The sequence below is a fragment of the Electrona antarctica genome (genome assembly GCF_951216825.1).
Source record: "Electrona antarctica genome assembly, chromosome: 20".
Classification (NCBI taxonomy): domain Eukaryota; kingdom Metazoa; phylum Chordata; class Actinopteri; order Myctophiformes; family Myctophidae; genus Electrona; species Electrona antarctica.
In genome coordinates this window covers 13,309,073-13,333,918 of record NC_136801.1, presented here as the reverse complement: position 1 = coordinate 13,333,918, position 24,846 = coordinate 13,309,073, and the positions used below count along the sequence as shown (strand labels likewise).

At 41.1% G+C, this 24,846-nt stretch overlaps 1 protein-coding gene across 2 annotated transcripts in view; it reads right to left on the bottom strand.

Moving 5' to 3' along the window:
• Window positions 1-4,305: 4,305 nt before the first annotated feature.
• The window catches only part of LOC306912925 (nuclear receptor-binding protein 2-like), a 77,274-nt gene continuing 56,733 nt past the window's right edge, over window positions 4,306-24,846 (bottom strand). The window contains exons 2-18 of one of the 2 annotated variants that reach the window (XM_079489388.1): window positions 20,783-20,905; window positions 19,747-19,848; window positions 18,729-18,818; window positions 17,654-17,694; window positions 16,803-16,897; window positions 14,641-14,664; window positions 13,418-13,507; window positions 12,351-12,406; window positions 11,521-11,616; window positions 10,716-10,848; window positions 8,010-8,112; window positions 7,601-7,651; window positions 6,720-6,852; window positions 6,094-6,147; window positions 5,943-6,006; window positions 5,805-5,860; window positions 4,306-4,852 (exon numbers count right to left, since the gene is read on the bottom strand). In XM_079489388.1, the coding sequence (XP_079345514.1) occupies window positions 4,766-4,852; window positions 5,805-5,860; window positions 5,943-6,006; window positions 6,094-6,147; window positions 6,720-6,852; window positions 7,601-7,651; window positions 8,010-8,112; window positions 10,716-10,848; window positions 11,521-11,616; window positions 12,351-12,406; window positions 13,418-13,507; window positions 14,641-14,664; window positions 16,803-16,897; window positions 17,654-17,694; window positions 18,729-18,818; window positions 19,747-19,848; window positions 20,783-20,905 (1,398 nt within the window). In that variant the 3' untranslated portion in view covers window positions 4,306-4,765. The remainder of the gene's footprint in view (window positions 4,853-5,804; window positions 5,861-5,942; window positions 6,007-6,093; window positions 6,148-6,719; window positions 6,853-7,600; window positions 7,652-8,009; window positions 8,113-10,715; window positions 10,849-11,520; window positions 11,617-12,350; window positions 12,407-13,417; window positions 13,508-14,640; window positions 14,665-16,802; window positions 16,898-17,653; window positions 17,695-18,728; window positions 18,819-19,746; window positions 19,849-20,782; window positions 20,906-24,846) is intronic. The other variant, XM_079489389.1, reaches the window with a different exon arrangement.

Here is a 24,846-nt window from a genome sequence, read left to right as displayed (position 1 = left end):
GAGCCGCCCCACGTCCGAAACGGTAGAGAAATGAAAGTTACCATGTGGGGGTCTCTGGGGGTCCCCGGGGAATCCCCGGGGGGGGGGGGTCCCGGGAACATCTAGGAACGCGCCCAGGGGGCCGGGCCGATTCCGGCAAGCTGCCCCACGTCCGAAACGGTTGAGAAATGACAGAGTTAAATGAGAGTCTACTGTACCCTCTACTGTACTGTACTGGCACACCCAAAATCATCATACTGTATATACAGTTAATATGTGCGTGTGTGTTAGGTTGCGCACAAGTGGTGAAAAACAACCATGCTATTTTCGTGCTCATACCCACCCAGCCAGCTATACCTAGCCTGGCTAATAAGCCAGACTAATATCACACAATCCGCTGGTAGGCAACTTTTTTTTGCCAACGGCTGATTCGGTCTGGTTTATTAACCAGGCTAAGCTATACCCACCCAGCCAGCCACACACATAGCTTTTTTGAGTGGTTGCACCACTCAAAAAACAGTATGCTCACTAAAGTACATGTTGGCTTAAAATATGTAAACAATGCAGGTAACATTAGATTAGCTACAGTTCATGCTGAAACATTAATTATGTAACTAGGCCTACATTTGACTTTTTACTGGGGCCTGTTTCGAATTGCAGCCACCTGTTGTGGTCTTTTGGTTTTCGACCTTCACACATCTTTATGGCTGTAGGTAGGGCATTCCACATTGGCAGCCTAGCAGAACTCATTTAAATCCTTGTTTGTGCCAAATCTGGGTTGAACGTGATTTGGAGCTTGTATTGTGATTGGACTTGATTGATGTTTTTGAAGTAGGCCTACCACAGTTTGAGACAGGTACATGGGTATAACGAGCGTGTCTTGTAGACCAGGCCCATTGCAAGTTGCTGTACTCCGTCTTCTACTCTGAGCCAATCCCACCCAAATGAATGCAGTACATTCAAATGGCCCACCATAGGACGTTCTGGAACTCTCAGCTTTCCACTCCCCCAGGTACAGGCAGAGGGGCTATCCTACATGTAGGCCTAATTGAGTGAGTACAGTGTGTGCGTGTGTGGGGTGTGTGGACATACATTGTTAAAATGTGTAGAATGAATCATAAGCATTTGCAGGCATAGTCAGCATGTCACATAATGATTTATTGTCATGTCTTTAATAGCAGTAGCTACAATATTCAACAGAGGGTTAAGTAGAACACACCCAAAGCCAAGGTTTCATTCAACAGATTCACTGGGCAAAAAAGAAAATAAGATTGTTGACGACACAAAATTAGACTGATATGGATGTATTTTAGTCTTTGCAGTCAAAAACATTCATTTTCTTTGCTCAGGTCCCATATGGAACTGACAATGATAAAGGCAATATTGAAAAAGTAAAAATTGTAATGATTTCAAACTATTAAGACATGCATCTTTAGCATTCAAACTTTGCTCAAAGTTAACCCCTTTATCCACAAACAAATATGTACACCACGGCCTTATGGCAGGGGGGCTCCCCCTTGTTTAAGAGACAGACAGGCTGATAGAAGGCTTGACAAATGACAGAGTATATTGAGTTATACAGCAATGGCTATACAGGAGTGGCAACTGCAACTTTACAGACCTAAAAAATTGCGATGTGGTTTAAGAGTCTGATGAATACACATTCACTGCTGAAGATTCTTAGCATGACAACAAAATCACCATTAGTCCATTGAGGAAAAATCTACCCAAATAGTAATAGTCTTCAATGTATCAAAGTTAAAAATCAATTGACAAGATAATCTACTAAAGCTGAGAAATATCTTTTACCAATATATTACGCATGTTTAATGTTGTGGAGTGCAAACTTAGTGGATCTCTCATTCAAGGACTTCCAATTCAAAGGTTCTCTTTGGGCCCTGCTGGATTTGGAATGACGTGCTGCTGTGGAGTCTGAACACATTCAATAGCCTATAATTGTGTATGAAGATTCATTTTCATTCATTTTAAATGTCTAAAATTAACATAATTGGAAACGGCTAAATATTTTAAGAACAATAATAATTTTCTGATCACACAGGCAACTAAAGGACAAAAAATATAAATATATAATACATTTTGGGTTGATTTTCCCTTTTAAGACACCCACAGACATGTATAGAACATCAAATAATCCATCAAAATGTCCTTTTTTTTGCTTTCACAGTCTTTAGAAGGCATTTGATATAAGGTTAAAAATAGGTTTTTGTCAATAACATGAGCAATAACAATATACCGGTAGTCATTTTCACTATTAATTTTAATATATCACATTGTAACCACCTTTTCCACCACGTCTTGTTAATTCAAAGACATGTTATGGAAGAGCTGGGGTTCTTAAAATTGTTTGCAATGCAGAATCGTTCATCCTCTGATAAAATCCAGATATCAGGAGGACTACAATGGAAACATAGCCTGGCTTGGCCAGCCTCATAGCGGGGATTCACTGAAGATTCCTCATATGCGGGGAGGAATCTCTTCAGTGAATCCCCGCTATGAGGCTGGCCAAGCCAGACTAATGTAAACAAGCCCTCAGGGCTTTTTGCGTTATCCTTTTTAACATTTAACAACTGTAGGGCTGGGACTCGAATTAATTAGAGGCCTTGTAATTAATTAATCAAAATGAATCACATTTAATCAATATATATATATATATTTTTTTATAAAATGGATTTTGGTATAGGAAAGTTCCCATGCACTGGCCCAAGCAAAGCGATCCGATTGGCCCCTTCTCTCCTTGCGTGAACTGAGGTTTGTTGTCTGTTGGTTGATATTGTTGGTATGCCTGAAATTCATCCAGTGAGAAAGGTTTTGTGGTGCAAAAAGTAAGTGCGATTAAAATGTGTTAATTATTTTAATCATGCTATTTTTACTGTAATTAATGAATTGAAATTAATCAGTTAAAGTCCCAGCCCTAGTTTTAACATTATTGTAGAACTGTACTTCTGTACAGTTTATTAACTGTTAAAGTATTCAACCAATCAATAAATCAATATAAAGTTCAATATACAGTAGCTGCAGCTCATAATAGATACTGTAATGTACTCAATGTAAAGCCTAATTTATACTTTGTTGTACAATGGCGATGCTCAGCTCAGCTCAAAATGAGTTATTGTCAGAGTGCGAGACAGTCATGTAGCAAAGTATATATTAGGCTCATAGCCTTTACATCTTCACATTCACACAGGCCAACTTTGTGCGTTCATAGAAAACAGAAGGAACAAAAATGTTATTAGAAATCTAAAAGTCTGCCAGGAGGAGTGCTAAGTCTAATTTATACTTCGCACTCAACGGTACACAGAGATTCTTGTACCTATTTTTGGCGATGTGGCATGTTTTTCACTTGACAACCATTTATCAGCAAACTAGTGGAACTAGTGGTTCTCAACCTTTTTAGGCCATGACCCCCCAAAATAGTCATATTTGAGCTGGGGATCTCTCCACCCTGACCCACTCAGCCTCCAGTTGAGGAGGCTTTACATTTTGTTTAGCATTGTTCCACAGATAAATATTGTGAAAATAGCAGATCTACAAGCTCACAATGCCAACAATGTTTGCCTCTTTCTTATGATATTTGACAAATTGGCAAATGTTTGACCAGTTTTTATAGTGTGTTGATTACTTTTGATGCAGAAATGGTCTTTTTTCTTTTTTAGGTATTAAAAAACGTCTCAAAAGTCATTAAATTGTCGCTATACTGTCATCTGGAGACCCCTCAAATCATGCGGGGATCCCGACCGACAGATTGTGAACCACTGAACCACATGACTGTGCGACAAAGTATAAATTAGCCATTTACTCTGAAACACAAAGGTTCTCTACAATGCTTTTTTTTTTTTTTGAATTGGGTATTTTGTCCCATGTAGGTTGCCATCCCAGGCACTTTTACAAGTCTTTGGCTTTCAGAACACTTTCACAGGGAAAACCCTTAAGAGCACTACAGGCTTGAAGATAGGCATCATCTAGTAGCCTTTAACCAAAGGGTGCTACAGTCCGTTATTCTGCACGTTATTGTGAGAATGAAAACAATTAACAGGTTGATGTTCTTGTGGCTGACAGTTAAAGTTAGAAATAAATAAAGTGGACCTTATGTGTGTTGTGTGTTTAGCATTACGAGTGCATGTTGATGGATGGATTCTTAAAAAGAAAGAGCAAGCGTTTCTAAGAACGTAAATAAACTATTAGGGCTAATAATATACAATATATTTTTTTTTAAAGATTTAGAAATTCTTATGTGTTGTTGACATTTTAACATCAAATCAAAGTGCAATGTACAAATGCATGTGTAATACAAATGACCCTTTCAGAAAGATTAAAAAAACATAGCTGTTGTATTTGAAATCTGAATGAAAATGAATGAAATAATCATAATCAACTGTGAATAGTGGAATTATTTTGGACCAAATTTGTCAAGACAGCTTAAGGCATGATAGCCCCTTTTAGGCGGGGGGAGATGTGTTGTCAACGTCCCACTGCATTGTGGGGATAGCCGAACACAGCCATGATGCCTGCAGTTCAACCAGAGGTGCCTCTGGTTCCTTCCTCAGTCCTTATGGCCTGTACCTCCAGCAATAGGATGATTTAGTGACAATCATGGCCAAGCATCCTTCTACCTATGTCCCCCTCATTCCCCCACAGGGCCCGCTCCAGCTGATCCAGGCGGCTGCTCTCCATTTCGATTGCTCTGTTGAGTGGTCAATGGGCGCTGGGCCCACTCTCTCTCTCTATCTCTCTCTCTCTCTCTCCTGCTGCTGTGGTGATCCTCTCCTCATTGTGTGGCCCCGGAGGCTAGAGCTCTGACCTGGTGTTTGCACATAGCATCTTCCAGGAACCCGGCCAGCTTCTCAAAGTCCTCCTAGACGGGAGGAGAACAGGTACACTAGTTCACTGCGTTTGTTCCCCAAAACAGGTTTCAGAACAGCCTGTGGCTTTCAGTCGGCGGCTTCGAATGGGACAATGCACTGAATGGGACATTATCACGTTTATATTATTTTATTTTTATTTTCAAAATCTTTGTATTCAGGTTTTATAACAGAAGTTATTAAACAGACATAATAAAATGTAAAAATAAAACTCAATCCCCTATCCCACCCTCCCCCCACCCACAATCCCAAGGATAGTTGGAAAACAGTCTGGAGAAAAAATTAAATAACTCCATCGCGGTCAAAACTATACTTTATCGGACACAAAAAGGAGCCATCGTCAACGCACATAATAACAACAAAACACCTACTGAGCTCGTCGGTAGGTCGAGTATCTCACCTACTTAGATCAATCAATAGTCTGATTAAACGTGATAATGTATGCTTTTCTTTTACCAATTGTGTTTTATTGCTTGGCACAACTACATTTCTTGTTCAGTATGTTTAATATTTACATAGACTTTTTAAACCTGTACGTTATATTTTACCGTACTTTTATATTTGACTGTTATGATGCTATGATGTTATTTAAACTGTTCAGCACTTTGTAACGCATGTTTTATACATATACATGAAGTTATTATTATTATTATTATTAATAATAATAATAATTTCCGATTCAGTGCATTGACAGCATCCGAATGGGTGCATCGTTTCAAAACACTCACCTCTCACTCTTTAACCACCTAAGCCCCAGGCATTTACTTCATTGTACATTGATTGAATAGCAAAACATTGCTGATCTACAAGCTCACGGCGCGTTGTGAGCTTGTAGATCTGCCATTTCTTGTCATTTTTGCGTTTAAACACATGCCCAAAATAGGGATGCCAGGTTGAAAGTGGTTACGAGCACTCAATTTCTGTGAAAAATCTGTTGGCATGTACCTCAGTTATAAAGGCGTAGTGAACCAGTTCACTGGCAAGGTCTTTAGAGCTGTCAGCTGAAAGAACATATTGAAAATGAACAAACAGAATGCCTTTTTTAATATTTTTATCTATAATGTTCCGTGTCTGTCAACTGACTTGGAAGGATGTCACAGCTAAGTTGTCGATGGAGTTTGTCATCCATCTTCAGAAACAGAGAGAGCTAGGGGAGAAAGCACAATAGGTTTTGTTATATTAAGTTATGTGACGATTATGTTTTATCACCATATTATCCAAGTGTGGAGCTCACATGAGTTTTGGTCCCATCTTCATTTGTTTCCAAGTTACAGTGCATCTGAACAACCTGCAAGTTCAGACAAAAAAAATGTTCAACACGATATTGAGAACACAACAGACCCAGAGGAGTAATTTAAGAAAAACAAGAATTAATTTGATATAAAACACATCCAATATGACGTGTGTATGTGTTGTGCATGACAAAGATTACATGTGTTAAAGACTTTGTATCATTGTACAGTGTTGGCTCCTGGAAAATTGTTTGGGGGAAGAGGGTTGGAAATAATAGGATTGTCATTTAGTATATCTTAGCAAGTCTAGAAGTTTAGCATGAGGGATAGTGTCTACCCTCTTTTAAGGCTTGCCGACACCCTCTGGCCTATCAATCATCAAAAAAATAGCAGATCTACAAGTTTACACCGCGTCGGACTGCGACGAGTCGTGAGCTTGTAGATCGGCTATCCGCAACCAAGTGTAAAATGACTAAATCAACTGTAGATTTAGTCAACTAAAATCTTACGATATATAATTTAGTAAAACTAAACAAACATTTCAGATGACTAAAAATATGACCAAAACGAAATGACATTTTACTCGGAAGACTATAGAACTAAATCAAGTGCTGGCAGGGACACGGACCTTCCTGGTCTCAGTTTGTTGGGGCTCAGGCGTGGGAGACTTCACCGCCTCAACGTGCTCCTGGGACAGGGACAAGGCCCGGGGGGCGTGTAGCCGCGTGGACAGGAAATTCATCAAGGGGTAAATCCCCCCCCTGAGGAGGAGAAGAAGAAGAGCGCAACTCTGTAGTGGTGGAAAAAGTACTCACATACTTTTACTTAACCCATTTAGGCCTGACGTCGAAATAAAAAAGTCTTCTAAATTCTGACAGTTTTCTGTCAAGGACCCCAAAAATGATATGTAATTGGCCTCTGACCCCCATCTGAAAATATGTTGTTCCAGGAACCCCCCATAAGCAAAGATTTTAGTTAAAAACGTTCTTTCTGAAAAATAATATATTCCAAATTTGCGCCACATTTTCACGACTTTTCAAAAATAGCAGACCTACAAGCTCGTAGCGCGCCAGTCGGTGGCGCGCTATGAGCTTGTAGATCTGCTATTTTTCAATAGCTAAATTATAACAATGTTTAAAACACAGAAAGGGGTTCCCGCCCAAAATGGGTTAAAGGACAATTCAGGACCAGCTCTTTTCTTACCGTAATCTGATTTTATTATATCTAACAACGAGTGGTAGAGGTAGAGGTAATATATATATATATATATATATATATATATATATATATATTCAGAGCGGACCATATAGCTCAGGACACATTGGTGTTAAACTTTGACCTCTAAATTGGTTCGATTTGCTTTATTTAGCACAATATAAAAATGAAATGAAAAATAAAACAATATATAAAAGGGAAAGTGCCAGGACGAGGCAAGAAGCCCAAAGGGCTTATAATCTCTGGCCTTCGGCCATCCAGCCTGGCAGAGTTAATAAAAGCAAACGCACTTACTTGACGTCCTCGAGGAACTTGTCAAGCTCCAGCGGCGACACGCTTGAATATCTGTAGGATATTGGAGATAATCCACGGCATGAGGCTTGTATTTGACACATTATTGACAGACTATTCACAGTAGTGAATAGTGAATGCCGCCTTTTTTTCATAACCCGCCCGTCCCGTCCCGCCACGGGAGCCAGCCCGCACCAACCTGCCCCGCAAAACAATATATTAATCAACGACCTGCCCGCCCCACGGCCCGCAAAAAAATAAAGTAGCCTAACGACTGGATTTTGAACACCCAGCAAGTCCAGTCCATTCAATTTCAATTGAATACCAGCATTTCTAAGCAGTATCGGCAGCTTTTCCCAAACTGGCACCGGTACAACTCTAATAAAAAATGTGTTAAATGTAATTTCTTTACTTAAGCTGGGCTCCTGGCCTGTCGTCATGCTTGATCTCTGCCATGACAGCATTGTAGTCAAAGCCCTTGGTCATCTCCTCCACACAGTTCTCAGGAAGCAGATCTGGAGAGGGACAGAGCATGTGTATTTTGACAGCAATTTAGTTTTAGTCATAGTCTTTTGAATACATTTTCATTTAGTTTTTGTCATATTTCAGTCGTCTGAAATGTTTTAGTATTGGTCTAGTTCAGTGGTCCTCAACAGGCGGACCGCGGACCGCGGTCCGCACACGTCTCTGCGGACCCTGGAGAAATTATAGTATAAAGAGAAGAAAAAAAGTCACCGCGACCGCGAGTTGAATTCTCCGTTGTATTCACTCAATGCAGAGCAACGCAATTAACGCTCTGAATGTGGACCGACGCGCGTGTGTGCCTGTGTATTATGGGCCAGCATGTCATGATGACAATGTTGCGCTGACTGGCTCACTAGCTGTTAGCTGGGGTCGCAGTGACACAGTCACACATTCAGTTGAATGAACAAAATTGGATTTTTGGAGGTGAATATTTGTGGGGAAAAATATTTTCATACTCTGCACCCCAGTATTGGTTGGTTGGGATGGGAGTCCATGGGACCCGATTTGTATAAACTTGGCTTGACTGTACTCGAAGGCATAGTTGTTTCTAGGGGTGGGGGGCGAGGGGGGCAGCCCCACCCCGTGGGGCCCACATGGCCTGCGACCTGCAATTGTATTTGCGCGGCGCATAAGACTGGACCATGGTCTTATTAAAAAGAATATTTGTGGACCTTCAGCAGTTCTAGTTGAGGACCCCTGGTCTAGTTTATTCGACTAGCCTAAATTTAGAGTTGATTTTGTCTGCAAATATGTATTTTGGCAGGTCTTGATGGGGTCGTAATGTAAATGTATTTTGGCAGGCCTTGATGGGTCGTAATGTATTTTGGCAGGCCTTGATGGGGTCGTAATGCCAGATCTTACACTTGGTTGAATGCTGGTCGAAATCAACACTGGGGTATCAGACCTCATAAGCCAGACATACAACACCACTTAGGTCCATTTTGACCAACTTGTTGTCAGAGACAAATGTAATATTATCATTTTAGAACATTGAGTGTCCCAGGCTTCCATATTAAATATCGTGTCTGCGACTAATGTGGCGGTTATTAAGAAACCCAGTACCTGGCTTCTTTCCTGGAAAAGGACAGAATCACACACCTTCAAAAATAATGAATACGCATAATTCATTGTTATTTAAGCAAACTGACTCCAGAGCGTCTGGCGACTCTTAAATCTAAAATACTTTTACCTGAACCTATTAATCCTGTTTTGTTATTATGCTTACTGCTATTGGTGTGGTGACACATGAACTTCCCCACAGGGATCGGTATAGGTCTCCCAACTGACCTGTCTCCCTGCCTGCTTGCCTGCCTGCCTGCCTGCCTGCCTGCCTGCCTGTCTGCCTGCCTGCCTGCCTGCCTACCAGTCAGTCAGTCAGTCAGTCAGTCTGTGTGTACTCGTGTGCGTGCGTGCGTGTCTAACAGATGTGACTATAGTTAGCCGACTGACTCAGTTGCAACTCGTTTCTAGGTCACTGGTCTTATCCCCACTTGCCAGTAGTTAGGTACAACCTATTTCACGGTTTCTATCCAAAAAGCATATTGAAGAAGCACTACTAATATGATAATCGTTAGTAAGTGGCCATGGCAACTGAGGTGTGCGGTTAAATCATGCACTCTGTGGAGTCAAACTAGGAGGAAATTAGCCTCTAGTATGACGTGCAGTAGTTTTGAGCTTGTAGAACTGCTACTTTTGTGATTCCAATTTTACTGTTGTATGATCAAGTAGGGCATTCATTTTACAAAAAAACATAAAAAGGTAAAATATGGAGATGAGAGGTTTCAGCCCGACAGTGGCCTGGCCCAGGCAGGGTGCTTTCTGGTATAGAGGGGCGGGTAGTGCATGGAGCAAGCACTGTATAATATTGGTTCACCGATCTGAGCGCCCGCCCCTGGGCCCTGCCCCCCTGCGCCCCTCCCCTCCCTGGTAGAAAACAGCGTCACCATATTTCGAGCGACGCCCCTCTGCACTGTAGTTCACTCCCACTCCTATACCAGGAAATGCGTCTCGTTCCTCCAGGCTTTCATTTTCGAGCCGAATGCGAACAAAAATAAAAGCCTGGGTACCGAGGCTAGCCCGGCAGCAACAATACTCTATGTGTAGTAGTGTACAAACCAGGAGGAAATTAGCCTCAGGCATCATATATTATATTTTCATAACTGCACTGCTCATCAATTATCTCCGACATATGTGCTTGTGCAGTAGCATACTGTGATGGGCCATCAATTAACACCTAAGCTGATGAGTTGACACCCGTGTAGCACGCTGGGAGGGGAGAAACTCACACTGGTTGTTAAACTCATTCACTGCCAATCACAAGTTTTGACATGTTTTCTTTTTCCAAAGTCCAGTGGGTTTAAAAAAAAAATGGCACTCTTCGCTAACCTCTGAGGTGCTCTTCGCTAACCTATGAGTCACCATTTGACTCAGTGAAACAAAAAACAGCTTTTTTTTCCTCTCCATGTTATTGGATTTAGACAAATGTCTGCTTCTCTGCTTTTGTATTTTGAACAATTTTCCTCTCCGTTTTTGGGGAGACATGCCATTTTCAACAGACGCCCCCCCCCCCCCTTTTTTTCATGGCTAAACTTACACTGGTTGTTGATGAAACAGTGGGCTGCGAGCAGCTTCAGAGAGTGGACTTCAAACAGCACGCGGTGGAACAGAAGGTCATGAGCGGTGGGACGCTGCTTGGCATCTTGACGCACACACGACTGTGTGAACTCCTGTGGGAAACAAGACCTCACGGTTGATCCATACGTTCCGTCGCACGACGATGTCACATACCGTCCGTCACCGTATGGTTGAAATGAAATCAACTGTGCTCACATGTACAGTTACTAGAATGATTATGTCTACCTTTAACGCAATGCAACGCATAGCGAGCTTGTACAGTAGATCTGCTATTTTTGTGCAATTTATACATTTTGAAAACTTGTGAAACGGAACATTCTGCATAATTAGTACTTTCTACTGTTTGTACTTTAAGTACATTTTGATGCCAATACTATTTAATTTCCGGACTTTTACTTGTAACAGAGTATTTCTACAGTACATTGCAGTATTGATACGTTCACTTAACCCATTTTGGGCGGGAACCCCTTTTGGTGTTAGCATTATGTTATGCTTTAGCTATTGAAAAATAGCAGATCTACAAGCTCGTAGCGCGCCACCGAGTGGCACGCTACGAGCTTGTAGGTCTGCTATTTTTGAAAATTCGAAGAACGACTGACTTAGAAACATAGCTTTTTCAGAAAACTGTCAGGATGTAGAAGACATTTTTAGAATCTGATCTCAGGTCAAAATGGGTTAAAGTAAAACATGCGAGTAGTTTTTCCCCCACTGGTGCTAGTCCAATCTATCTATAATATAGATAGATCTATATTATATAGACTCACTCTCATGAGAGGATCGTCCAGGGACTGTCCTGCATTGGCGATAGCCTCCTTGGACACAGCAGAATCTCCATTAGCCTGGATCTCCAACACCGCCATCTAGTGAGACACAAATACACGGTTCATATTTCAAAAAGTATGAAACATAATGTAATAATAATACTACATTATTATTATTAAACATAATAATAATACATTGTGTTGGTACTTCAATCTGGCCTACACAAGACACGTTTACTCTGACTAGTGGTTTGCAAGATTAGAGCACACACGCGCGCACACACACACACACACACACACACACACACACACACACACACACACACACACACACACACACACACACACACACACACACACACACACACACACACACACACACACACACACACACACACACACACACACACACACACACACACACACACACACACACACACACACACACACACACACGAACTGCAAGCTCACAATATATAGGAACTAAATGTAATGCCTACACTTCCAAGTGCTTGTCAGGGTGGGGGGTCCCCAGTTCAAATATGATTATTTTGGAGGATTGTAGCCTGAAACCTTGTTCTAGATGGCTACACTTCTGCCACGCTGCCAACATATTATTTTATAGCAAAGGTTTTCAAAGTGGAGGTGAAACTAATATTTGTTAATATTATGTTTTTAATACCGGTAACTTACCGGTAAATTTGTCACAGGCACAGATAAGCAGTAAACAAACAAATACATGCACACCGAGACACTCCCTCATATACCCCAAATAGCAAACACACAAAAGAATGATGAGAATAGTTACACAAAGCATCGTATGTTTCTCTCACCTCTAGAGCACAGATCCCGAAGGAGAAGATGTCAATGGCATAATCATCATCAGCAACTAGTGACACAAACACAGAGATTACATCCATATGTTGTTTAGGTTGTTGAGTGTGTTTTAGATCAGGGGTTGGGCAACTTTGATGATGGAGAGGGCCACTATAATTCCACACTCACTCCAGAGGACCACATTAGATACAGTGTCTGTCGGGCAAAAACCTCTTATCTCTGTATTATTATTTTTTCTCGTAATTAATGCCCTACTTTTGTCATTCTGTCACACAAAAGTAACAAAAATAGCCTATCTGCAAGCTCAAAACGCATCACACTGTGACTCGTTTTGAGCTTGTAGATCTGCTATTTTTGCTCTTCTTTTATTGGAATCCTGAATAGTATTTAGTTTTTTTCAAATGCATTTAGTTTACTTATGCTAACTTTATGAACTTAAATACAAATGCATTGGACTTAAAAAAGTAAATAAAAAAAAAGACAATACAATGTATTGCCTTATTCACTGCTATTATTTTAATGTTTTATACCTGCTTTTCTTTATTCCTTTATTGCTCTGTAAAGCACTTTGAGCTGCATTTCATGTCATGAAAGGTGCTATACAAATAAAGTTGTATTATTAGTATACAGTTGGAGGCCATCGATATTGTCCTTTTCTTTTTGCTGAGGTTTGCGTGATCTGCGCAAAAGGACAGTTAACCCATTTTGGGCGGGAACCCCTTTTGGTGTTTTAAACACTATAATTTAGCTATTGAAAAATAGCAGATCTACAAGCTCATAGCGCGCCACCGAGTGGCGCGCTACGAGCTTTGTAGGTCTGCTATTTTTGAAAAATCGTGAAAATATTTATTTCAGAAAACTGGAGGATTTAGAAGGATTTTTTAAAATGTTGAGGTCAGGCCTAAATGGGTCAAATGATAAGGGACAATATCGGTGGCACCCAACTGTAATTATATCTTGGACTATAATCTACAATGAAAGCCTGTGAGCCTTGCACAGTCCACTCACAGTCACCCTGTGAGCCTTGCACAGTCCACTCACAGTCACGCCTAATCACACTTACATCCGTATTCCGGAGGGAAGAAGTGGACGTGCCTCCGGTTTTCTCTGTGTTGCCGCCCTTTGACGTGGACGTCTGGGAAGACCGAGCACACTGAGCACAGCGGAGAAAGAGAGAGAGAGAGAGAGACAATATCACTGTCAAGCACATTATGCTTAAATGATGCTTCATCAACAAACTGTCATACAACGAACCATAAATTAGGTGTTGAAAGGTAGGTAGTTCACACAAGAAATTACTGTATTTTATTATTTTTTGTTTATTATTATTATGATTATAATGTTTGTTTTTTTAATTATATCCCACGATTCTTGTAACCCATTTTTTCAGCCAGTGTCAATTTGTAATCCAGGGCGCTATACTCCCTCTGCCAGCCTGGGGAGAGCAGCGGACTGACCTCATGCTGACTGACTTTCAATGCATGAGGAGTCCAAGCCGCTTCTTTTCACCTGACATGTGGTTGGACGTAGCGCATGAAGGAACACGTTATTCCAACCAGTTCCTTTCCCATCAGGTTTCCCTCCCCGGCTGGCCAGGGAAGGCAGTAATAGAGACCAGGATTACTGTATATTTTATTTGACCTACCCAGGGGACACTTAGAACATGCTAAATGCAATGACTTTATTTCTTTCTTTTTTTTAACTTCTTTTTTTATCCCACGATTTTGTAACCCATCTTTCACCCCTGTGTCAATTAGCTAATGTGATCCTGGGCTCTACACACCCTCCGCCAACCTGGGGAGAGCAACGGACTTGAACTCATGCTTCCTTCATGCATGAGTGTCCAAGTCGCTCCTTTACACCTGACAGGGGGGAGTTTCCCTGGTTGGACGTAGCGCGTGGAAGGAACACGTTATTTCAACCAGTTCCTTTCCCCTCCATCAGCCGCCCCGGCTGGCCAGGGGGAGGTAGTTTAGAGACCAGGATTACTGCATGTTTTTCGTGAGGGTACCTACCCTAGGGGACACGGGGAGAACATGCAAACTCTACACAGAAAGGCCCTTTCGCCAACCGACTTTAGCCGACTTTATTTGTATCGTTTACTTGGGTCTGATGAAAGGCTTCACCTGGTAAGTAAATGATAGAAACAAAGTCATTTATTGGGTGAACTAGCCCTTTAAGAGAATCAAATACAATACTTTCACGTCCTCTCACACCCAATGCTTTATTTTTCATTAATAAATTATAGGACAGTGAGGTCAAATGAATAAATGATATAGGCCTTACCGTTGACAAACAGCCGGTGCCATACTGTGGGAAGAAATTGCATCAGCATTTAGGTTTGATGGAAATTCTGTTTCATGTTATATAATGTTATATTATCCAGCACAGCTGGTATGTAATGCAAACACTAGATAAACTGGAGCTCTTAGAATTCCAGAACAATTCCAGGCTAGAGCGGGATGGTTTTACAGACTGCAAAACACTTTTTTCAAAACCACTTCACGTTACACTCCCCGCGCCCACCCACCTCCCAGTTCCTGCTATTTCAAAGATGCATAGATATATACCGTATATAACCCCCAAATGCAGCACAATAGACTACATGCACAATAGAGCGTCACAGTCCTGCCCCCTTTCAAGGCGACAAGAGACCTGGAAAAGAATCCCGTTCATTTTCCTCAGACTTTTCAAAAAGTATTTATTTAAAGACGTTTACACCGCGGACAAAGCCAACTTGAGTTGTGACAAATCATGACAATAAACACAATGTTTTGGGCAGATCAAATAATTTGTTAGAAGAAAAACAAAACATCTAATTATTTCTTTTATTTCTTTTAATGTTCTTTTTGTGGGTTTCGCCTTTATTTTATATTTTTTATAGAGAGACAGACAGTAGGCTGACAGGAAATGGGGGAGAGAGATGGGGGAGTGACATGCAGTAAAGGCCGTCAGGATCCGGAGTCGAACCCGCGGCACACTGCCAGGCTCGGGCTACCGGCCAAGGTGCCTGGACCGCTGAGCCACGGCCCAGGCCAAAACATTGTGTTTATTGTCATGATTTGTCACAACGCCAGTTGGCTTTGTCCGCAGCGTAAACGTCTTTAAATAAATACTTTGCGGGACTGTGGCGCTCTATGCCAATAAGCTCTGTAATTGCATTAAAATGGCAATACCTCTCTTATAGCCTATATAGCCTCAATGTAGCACAATAGTAGCCTGTTTATCAGACTGATGCTGCGTCCTGCGCAGTCCACTCAGAGAGTGGGCGGGTCTATGGGCTGGATCCAGGCTAGAACAATAGACTACATGCATAATGACAAATAAGCTATCTAACTGCATTAAAATTGCAATATCTATCTATCTATCCATCACTTGTAATGACGCTTTGAGCGTGGTCTTGGTCAGAGGTTGGGAGCACAACATGAATTGGCTTTGAAACAAAGTGCATCGCTACCAGGCTAGGCTAGAGCCCTAGAACAGTGGTTCTCATTCTACCAGGCTAGGCTAGAGCCCTAGAACAGTGGTTCTCATTCTACCAGGCTAGGCTAGAGCCCTAGAACAGTGGTTCTCATTCTACCATGCTAGGCTAGAGCCCTAGAACAGTGGTTCTCATTCTACCAGGCTAGGCTAGAGCCCTAGAACAGTGGTTCTCATTCTACCAGGCTAGGCTAGAGCCCTAGAACAGTGGTTCTCATTCTACCAGGCTAGGCTAGAGCCCTAGAACAGTGGTTCTCATTCTACCATGCTAGGCTAGAGCCCTAGAACAGTGGTTCTCATTCTACCAGGCTAGGCTAGAGCCCTAGAACAGGGGTTCTCATTCTCAACCTGTGGGTTTGTTCCCAGATGACATTGTAGTGACAATGTAAGGACTTTTAAAACCTTTTTAATACCTTCAAAGAAAGAAGACCATTACTGCGTCAATCAAACTATACTATAAGAACTGGTCAAACAATAATATAAGGTATTCAAATAATATAAGATATATAACTATAAGATATATATTTTTTTTTTTTAAATAGCCGATCTACAAGTTCTACAAGCTTGTAGATCAGCTATTTTCACAATATTTATCTGTGGAACTGAATCAAACTAAATGTCAAACTCAACTAAATCTCAACTGCTACAATACAAAGTGCTTGTCAGGGTAGGGCGTCCCCAGTTCAAATATAATTCTTTTGGGGGTTCCCCAGTTCAAATATGATTATTTTGGGGGGTCCCCAGTTCAAATATGATTATTTTGGGGAGTCCCCAGTTCAAATTATTTTGGGGGGTCCCCAGTTCAAATATGATTATTTTGGGGGGTCCCCAGTTCAAATATTTTTATTTTGGGGGGTCCCCAGTTCAAATTGGGGAGGGTTCCGGCCTGAAAAGGTTGAGCACCACGGGAAGAATGCTAGTGGCCACTGGAGAGTGTAGTTACGCAGAGTGCCCTGGTGGGGTCAGACCTGAGCCAATCTTGATGAGGCCGTTGTGTTGGATGAAGATGGTGTCACAGGTCAGGTTGCCGTGGATTATAGGCGGTTCACACGAGTGGAGATAACTGCCGACCAATGACAACACATTACCTATATTTTACTTTGGCTATTTAAAAATAGCAAAAATCATGAAAATGTGGCACAAATATTTGAATATATATTCTTTTCCAGCAAACGTTTTTTACTCAAATCTTTGCTTCTGGGAGGTCCCTGGAACAAAATATTTTGAGATGGAGGTCGGCGGCCAATTACAGTAGGCCTACATATAATTCTAGAGGTTCTTGAAAAGAAAAGGTTTGTGCACCACTGATATAGAAACATAGGTTTTCTATAGGAAAAGAAAAGATTTAAGAAGCCATTGGTAAAATCAACAGATTGTTTGAAATAAAAGAGGTGATCCAAGCAGGAAGAAGAAGTAAAGTTTATTCTATAAAAAAAATCCCAACATGTTTCGACCAGTTACAGTCTTCATCAGGGCGAGAACTGAAGATCTTAGTTCTTACCAAAATAAATAATATATTCAAGCTGTTTTTAATGTAAACCTTTAGTTATAGAATCAATCTGTATTGTCACATCACAGTAAGGTGGGTGAAATTCTTAGTTGTGCAGGCTCATCATTGCAGTTAAAAAGATAGAGATAGGAGCATAAAGTGTAATAGTGCATAATATGACTAATCTGCATGATACAATATGAGTGCACAATAAATAAATAGGTCATGAATGAACGTGTATAAATATAAACAGGAGTCCCATTAGAGGGCATACAAGGCTTATTAGGCAGAGATCCAGTTTAGTGTGATAAATCACAGCCCAGTCATTACCTGAGGGCCGAGAGGATCTGGGTGCACCATCGTTTCCAGGCCTGGAAGTAACACAGAGTAACATGGATTGATTACATACGCACCGACTGGCAAAATCCTAAATGAATTGTGCACTTTCTAAAATGTCTTTTTCATATGACAGTTGTATCTGAACCGTATTTGAATAAGATCTAACAGGTGGGGGGGGGGGATCATTGTGTGACAGGATATATTGTTTTATTTATAGCAGATCTACAAGCTCACAACGTTGTGAGCTTGTAGATCTGCTATTTTCAGCAAAGAGGTTTGGCGTTGACAGGGAAAAAAGAGCAGATCAAGTACAAGTGATCATAAGTATTGAGGGTTTAAGACAAGTGGTCAACTATCTGAACATACACATTAACATGAATCCAACACAACGCTACGCAATGTCAAACATAAACTAATCTATGAAATCTATGAAAAGGTTTAATTTGCAACACAATTTCATCTCTCTCTCTCAGCTAAAGGGGTCCTTGGACTGAGGAACGTTGAAGACCCCCTGCCGTAAAAATACAAGGCAGCAACGACAAGGCAGAGCGAGGTCACCATGTGGCTGGTTTCTTGTTCCTTGCACTTACAGGATACACACAGCATGAGCCGTGGCCAGGCTGTCAAGCCTGATTTATACCCACGTTGCCGGTGTCGTGCTCAGTAAACAGCAGAACTACAAGTTGCCGGTGTCGTGGTCAGTAAATAGCAGAACTACAAGTTGCCGGTGTCGTGCTCATTAAACAGCAGAACTACAAGCTCACAAGGAACGCGTCACGAATGTGACACGTTGTGAGCTTGTGTATCTCCTAATGACCACAGGCGACACCGGCGTGCAACAAAGTCATGAATCAGGCTTGATGCCCGCCACGATGCCGACGCTACGTCACTTCTAATCCCACTGCAAATGTGGGTCTGAATCCTAATGAGACTGCAGTGCCCCGAGTGCCCACCCGCGGCAGCATTGAGCAGACCACTCACTCTCTCTCTCACACACTGGGACTGATGTGACTGGATAAGGAATAAGGATGCAGGTTGCCTGGGCCAGCGTTAGACTGAAACTGACCTTGACATTCATGGTCTTGTGATTCTTCTTTGTTTTCTTCAAAAACTGCTTGAGGCTGCCAGAGGACATGTACTCTGTAATGAATATGACCTGTAGGGAAGCAGACACGTAACTATTAACCTTTTGTGTGTTTAAATTGAAAATGATAGTGGAATTATTTACTGGGTATCTTTGTATGGATATTTTTACATATGTAAAAAAGAGAAAAAACCTGAAGAAAGAAAGAAAGAAAGAAAGAAGCCTTAGAGCAGTGGTTCCCAAACCTTTTAGCCCGTGACCAAAAGATCACGGTCAAAAGAAATGTATTAAGTTTGATTTTAAAGCAACAATAAAAAGAAGGTAAACAGAGCAGCAAAAACAGTGCATAAAAATCAACAACACCATAGAAATAAACACTATTACATACCAAAATGTGTAAGATACAAATGTTTTTAGCAGCTTTAAAAAGGCATCGCCATTTTTTTTAAAGTATAGAGGGTATGCGTGTGACATCATCATCAAACCAGGAAGTTATGCAAGAAGGCCTACTGAGTGGTAAAAAAAAAACTACTTTCTGGCCTTGACAGCTCATACATCCAAACAGAAAAATCTGATTGCATTAAACAACATTAAACTCACTTTGCATGTTGCTTTGCCACTCGATGTGCCATTCACTTTAAGCATGCTTACCTCTATAGTCCGCCCCCCCCCCCCCCCCCCTTTCCCCTCACTGTATATGTTTCTTTTCCCTTTTTACCTCCATTATGATGAATTCCTGTACTGTTCTTTGTCTATATAGAAGTGTCTATTTGTACGTCTCTAAATGTTTTGATGAATTGAACATGGTGGACCCTGTTGTAAACAAGTGTAATGCTTAATTGGGTCGTCCACTCACAGTTAACAGCCTTTGTATTGAGTTTGTGCTTGAAATGTACTGTAATTCTGCAAACTGTTAATAACATTTTCAATCAATCAATCAATCAATCAATCAATCAATCAAGTCATTCCAAAGACTAGGTGCTACAAATGCAATACATACCCGTGCTTGACCCGTAGTCTTGTCCAGCCAGTATTTGTGGAACTTGACAATGTTGGTGTGTTCAACCTGCATCAGGTTCTCAAACATCTCCTTTATATTTTCCTAAAAAAAACAAAAGAAAACACTTGGGTATCAAACGTCTACCAAATACATGTGTGGTAATTACTATTTATATCGTAACTTTCTGCACCTCTTGAGATCATCAACATTCCACCTCTCAACTTACAACTTACTCACACTCTACCGTCAGAGAGAGCATTTAGGTAAACACATTCCGTTTCACTTCACACTCATAATTATTAATATTACTTACTAGAGTAGTGTCACCACCTCTGCTATTAATAGTAGAGTTTAATGGTTTTGCTGCTTTTACGCACGCACGCACGTACACGCACACACACACGCACAGGATCATGCTCCCAAAGTTAATTCATCATATCACCAAAGGTGACATTTTGCGTGTCTGAGGAAGATGTTTCCATTTGAACGTGTTCTTTTGTCGAGCAACTAAGCTTGGATTTGATTGTTTGGGTTTGCAATAACATGCCTTTGTAAACTTTTACGCACGCACGCACGCATGCACGCACACACGCACACACGTGCACACACACACACTTTTATTTGGATCTGCACAAGAGGGGCAATACAATAGACCCAAACACTGATCAGAATTAGGTTACATTATATGGTCCAACCAGATATAACTGCTGCACATGCTTAACACACAGAGGAGAAAAAAAAGATAGCACATCGATGACATACTAGTACTTGACACTACAAGACAGGATGTTTGTGTACACACACACACACACACACACACACACACACACACACACACACACACACACACACACACACACACACACACACACACACACACACACACACACACACACACACACACACACACACACACACACACACACACACACACACACACACACACACTCACTCTTCCCAAGCGACCGCTCTACCTCCTCCGCAACTGCCTTCATAATGACTGTAGGTAGACATAATAAGACCGAATACAAATTACCTCCTGTGCTTTGAAGACGTTCTGGTCAGAGAAGACCACCTCGTTCCACACCACTTCCACCCCTTCTTCTGTGTCCATGGCCAGGAAAGCACTTTCCACGCCGGGGACATTGCCTTGGCTGAGCTGCAGCGGAGGGAGAACAGAAACATGCATTATTAATATTATTAGACCTACCGTAATGCTCCATATAGACGCCAAATCTATCTATCGTTGACTATAAGACTAAAATGATTTCGATATTTAGTCGACTAAGACTAGACTAAGACTAAACTATTTCAGACGACTAAAATAGGACCAAAACTAAATGGTGTGTCATTCAAAAGACAAAAAAAAATCAGAATTATCTGACAAATTAACACCGCTGAGGTGCTTAATCTTGACACAAAGTGGTACCACGGTGTCTGCACTACAGGCCAACAGAGCCCATAGGAACCTGACTGGGATTGTACAGTGAAAGGAAATGGATTGGTCTGCCAAGGATAGACAGGATGCCGGGGTCGAGCGCTATGTGCCGCACGGGGGTAAACGGGAACAGGGGTAAATAAAGGAGTCCATGTCCAAGGCCAGGTTCCATTCAGGTACACATACAGTACATTTCATGACACTCAGCAAGTCACAGTGCGTTTGTTTTTGTTTTGTTTTTACCCATTTGGACCTGATATCAGTTTCTAAAAATGTCTTCTACATCCTGACAGTTTTCTGAAAAAGCTATGTTTCTGTCAGTGGTTCTTCGATTTTTCAAAAATAGCAGATCTACAAGCTCATAGCGCGCCACCGAGTGGCGCGCTATGAGCTTGTAGATCTGCTATTTTTCAATAGCTAAACACCAAAAGGGGTTCCCGCCCAAAATGGGTTAACGTAAAAGTATCAATACAACAATCTAGAAATACTCGGTTACAAGTAAAAGTTCGGTATTCAAATTTTACTTGAGTAAAAGTACAAAAGTATTGGCATGAAAATATACCAAATACCAAAATCATTGTGCAGAATGCCCCCCGTTTCACAAGCTCAATATGTAAAAGCTCTTGAAAATAGCAGATCTACAAGCTCACAAGTCACAACACGTTGCGCTGTGACTGTGAGCTTGTAGATTGTAGATAGTATATAATAGGGTTGAAGTGTGTTTAATGTGTGTTTGTTTTCCGATAATAATAATCAAAATCTACAAAGTAACAAGTAACTAAAGTTTTAAAATAATTGTAGTGAAGTAAAAGTACAAGATCTGCCTCTGAGATGTAGTGGAGTAGAAGTAAAAGTAAGTCAAACAAATTTGTAGTTAACCCATTTTGGGCGGGAACCCCTTTTAGTGTTTTAAACATTATGTTATAATTTAGCTATTGAAAAATAGCAGATCTACAAGCTCACCGAGTGGCGCGCTACGAGCTTGTAGATCTGCTATTTTGGAAAAACCGTGAAAATGTGGCGCAAATCTTTGAATATAATCTTTCAGAGCCAACGTTTTTAACTCAAATCTTTGCTTCTGAGGTGTCCCTGGAACATATTTTCAGATGGGGGTCGGCGGCCAATTACATATATTTTTGGGGGTCCTTGACATGAACATGTTTGAGAACCACTGACATAGAAACATGGGTTTTTCAGGAAACTGTCATGATTGTCAAGACATTTGTAGAATCTGGTGTCAGATTGTAAATACTTTCGTTTCTTGGTTGTTGTTGTTGTTGTTTTTTGTCTTTGTCTTTTTCTTTTGTCTGCCAACTCTTTCTTCTTTTTCTCCTTCTGAAATGTACACTCTGAAGCGATATTGCCCTTTGCCCCTGTTAAGTGTTGACCTGATGCCATATGTAGTCCTGAAGAAAGCAAGGATGTTACAGAGACACTGGAGATGGAGTCACTTGGAGGGGGGAGGGAGGGAAGAGGGGTGGGAAAAAAAATCCTGGGAACTGGACTTGTGTCCTATGTATACATAGAAATGCTGTTATTGTACTGCTTTTTCCAAATAAAATAAATATTATAAAAAAAAAAAAAAATAATTGTAGTGAAGTAAAAGTACAAGATCTGCCTCTGAGATGTAGTGGAGTAGAAGTAAGTCAAACAAATTCCACAACATTTGTAGTTAAGTATACAGTACTTGAGTACTGGATACTTTCCACGAGTGGCGAGTCACACTACCACACTGTGACATGCAGAGGCCCTGCACTTCCCGTGGGGAGTGGGGACAAGAGCCCACAGAACTCAGAGGAAGAGCTGAAGGTTCATCATCATGGGTACTGGAGCTTATTACAGCTGGGGCCAGACACATGGAACGAGTGAAAACGCTTGTGTCAAATGGGCTCGACTCACAAGCTTACGCACGGGGTTGCGCACAGAGGGTGACACTATTACATCGCACATGCGAGGCGATGCAAAACGTGTCACACCCAAATAGGCCCCCGACCGTCACACTTTTCCAACCCGGAAGAAGGGGTGAAAACTAAGGGAGTATGCATGCGCTGGGTGAGCAGCTCCATACAAGTGAATGAGAGGGGATTTCCGGTGCCTCTCTGTTATTATTTTTAACTCTATGGGAAAACGCAAGAGGCCACAGAATGCCCAAATCCTTCCAGTATCCATGCAACGCATTGCATTGTTGCTGTGAGCTTGTAGATCGGTGAGATCGTAGATCGGTTAGATCAGAGTACTTTGAACTGTAACAATGTATGAAAGGTGCTATAGAAAATAATAATTATTATTATTATTATTATTATTTGTGCAACTTTTGAAACATTTTGAAAGAGAAAGTTAAAGGTAGGGTAAGTGATATTTTTGTAAATAAAACGGTTATTTTTGTTAAAGGTTAAAGCACTAATATTCTGATAGTACCCTTGATATTTTTGTAAATAAAACGGTTATTTTTGTTAAAGGTTAAAGCACTAATATTCTGATAGTACCCATTGCTACCAAGTGTTCAGTCACAGGGGTCTTCCTATGTCTCTCCAGCTCTTTTTAATAAACAGAAAATACATGTTCGTAAATACTTTCGTTTCTTGGTTGTTGTTGTTTTTTTGTCTTTGTCTTTTTCTTTTTGTCTTCCCACTCTTTCTTCTTTTTCTCCTTCTGAAATGTACATTCTGAAGCGATATTGCCCTTTGCCCCTGTTAAGTGTTGACTTGATGCCATATGTAGTCCTGAAGAAAGCAAGGATGTTACAGAGACACTGGAGATGGATTCACTTGGAGGGGGGAGGGAGGGTTAGAGGGGTGAAAAAAAGAATCCTGGGAACTGCACTTGTGTCCTATGTATACATAGAAATGCTGTTATTGTACTGCTTTTTCCAAATAAAATAAATATTATAAAAAAAAAAGAAGAAAATACATGTTCATGCATGTTTGTTTTCTTGTTCTGCTGTAGTGTCCATGGGCACAAGGAAAATTCAATAAAATGTTCCGGTTGCAATTTTGTCTGCTCATCATGACCTGAATGTGAGCTGGAGAGACATGGAGACTCCCGTTACTGAACTATATATCAGAATAATATAGAGCTATTTAACACTTATTATAATTTAAAAAAATCACTTTAAATAAAATACCTTTAAATGTGTCTGTGTGGGTTTTATAAATATTTAACCAATGAAAACCATTAACAAGAGCTTGTGACTATAGGAAATAACAACGGCTCCAGGTGCCTTTTGAATTTACTAAAAAAGTAACTGTTTTGGACAATACGGTAAACAAGGTTTTTCTGCCTGACACCGTCCATGACTATATAATGAATGATGAATTGCATTTTTATAGCGCTTTTCCAAGTGCTCAAAGCACTTTACAATGGTTCATTCATTCATACATTGGGAGGTGAAACGGCAAACAGTCAACGCCAGCGTCCTCACTTCCCACATTCACACACCAATGGAGGCAAGCTCACACCGACCAACTCATTGGAGGCAATGTAGGGTTCAATGTCTTGCCCAAGGACACTTCGACATGTGGACAGGAGGAGCCTGGATTCGAACCACCGACCCAGGGATCATTGGACGACCTGCTCTACCTCCTCCTGAGCCATAGCCTCCCTGATATGCTACAATGTAACCGGCAAGGGTCCAACAAAGCTTGCTTGTTGCAGCCAATTAA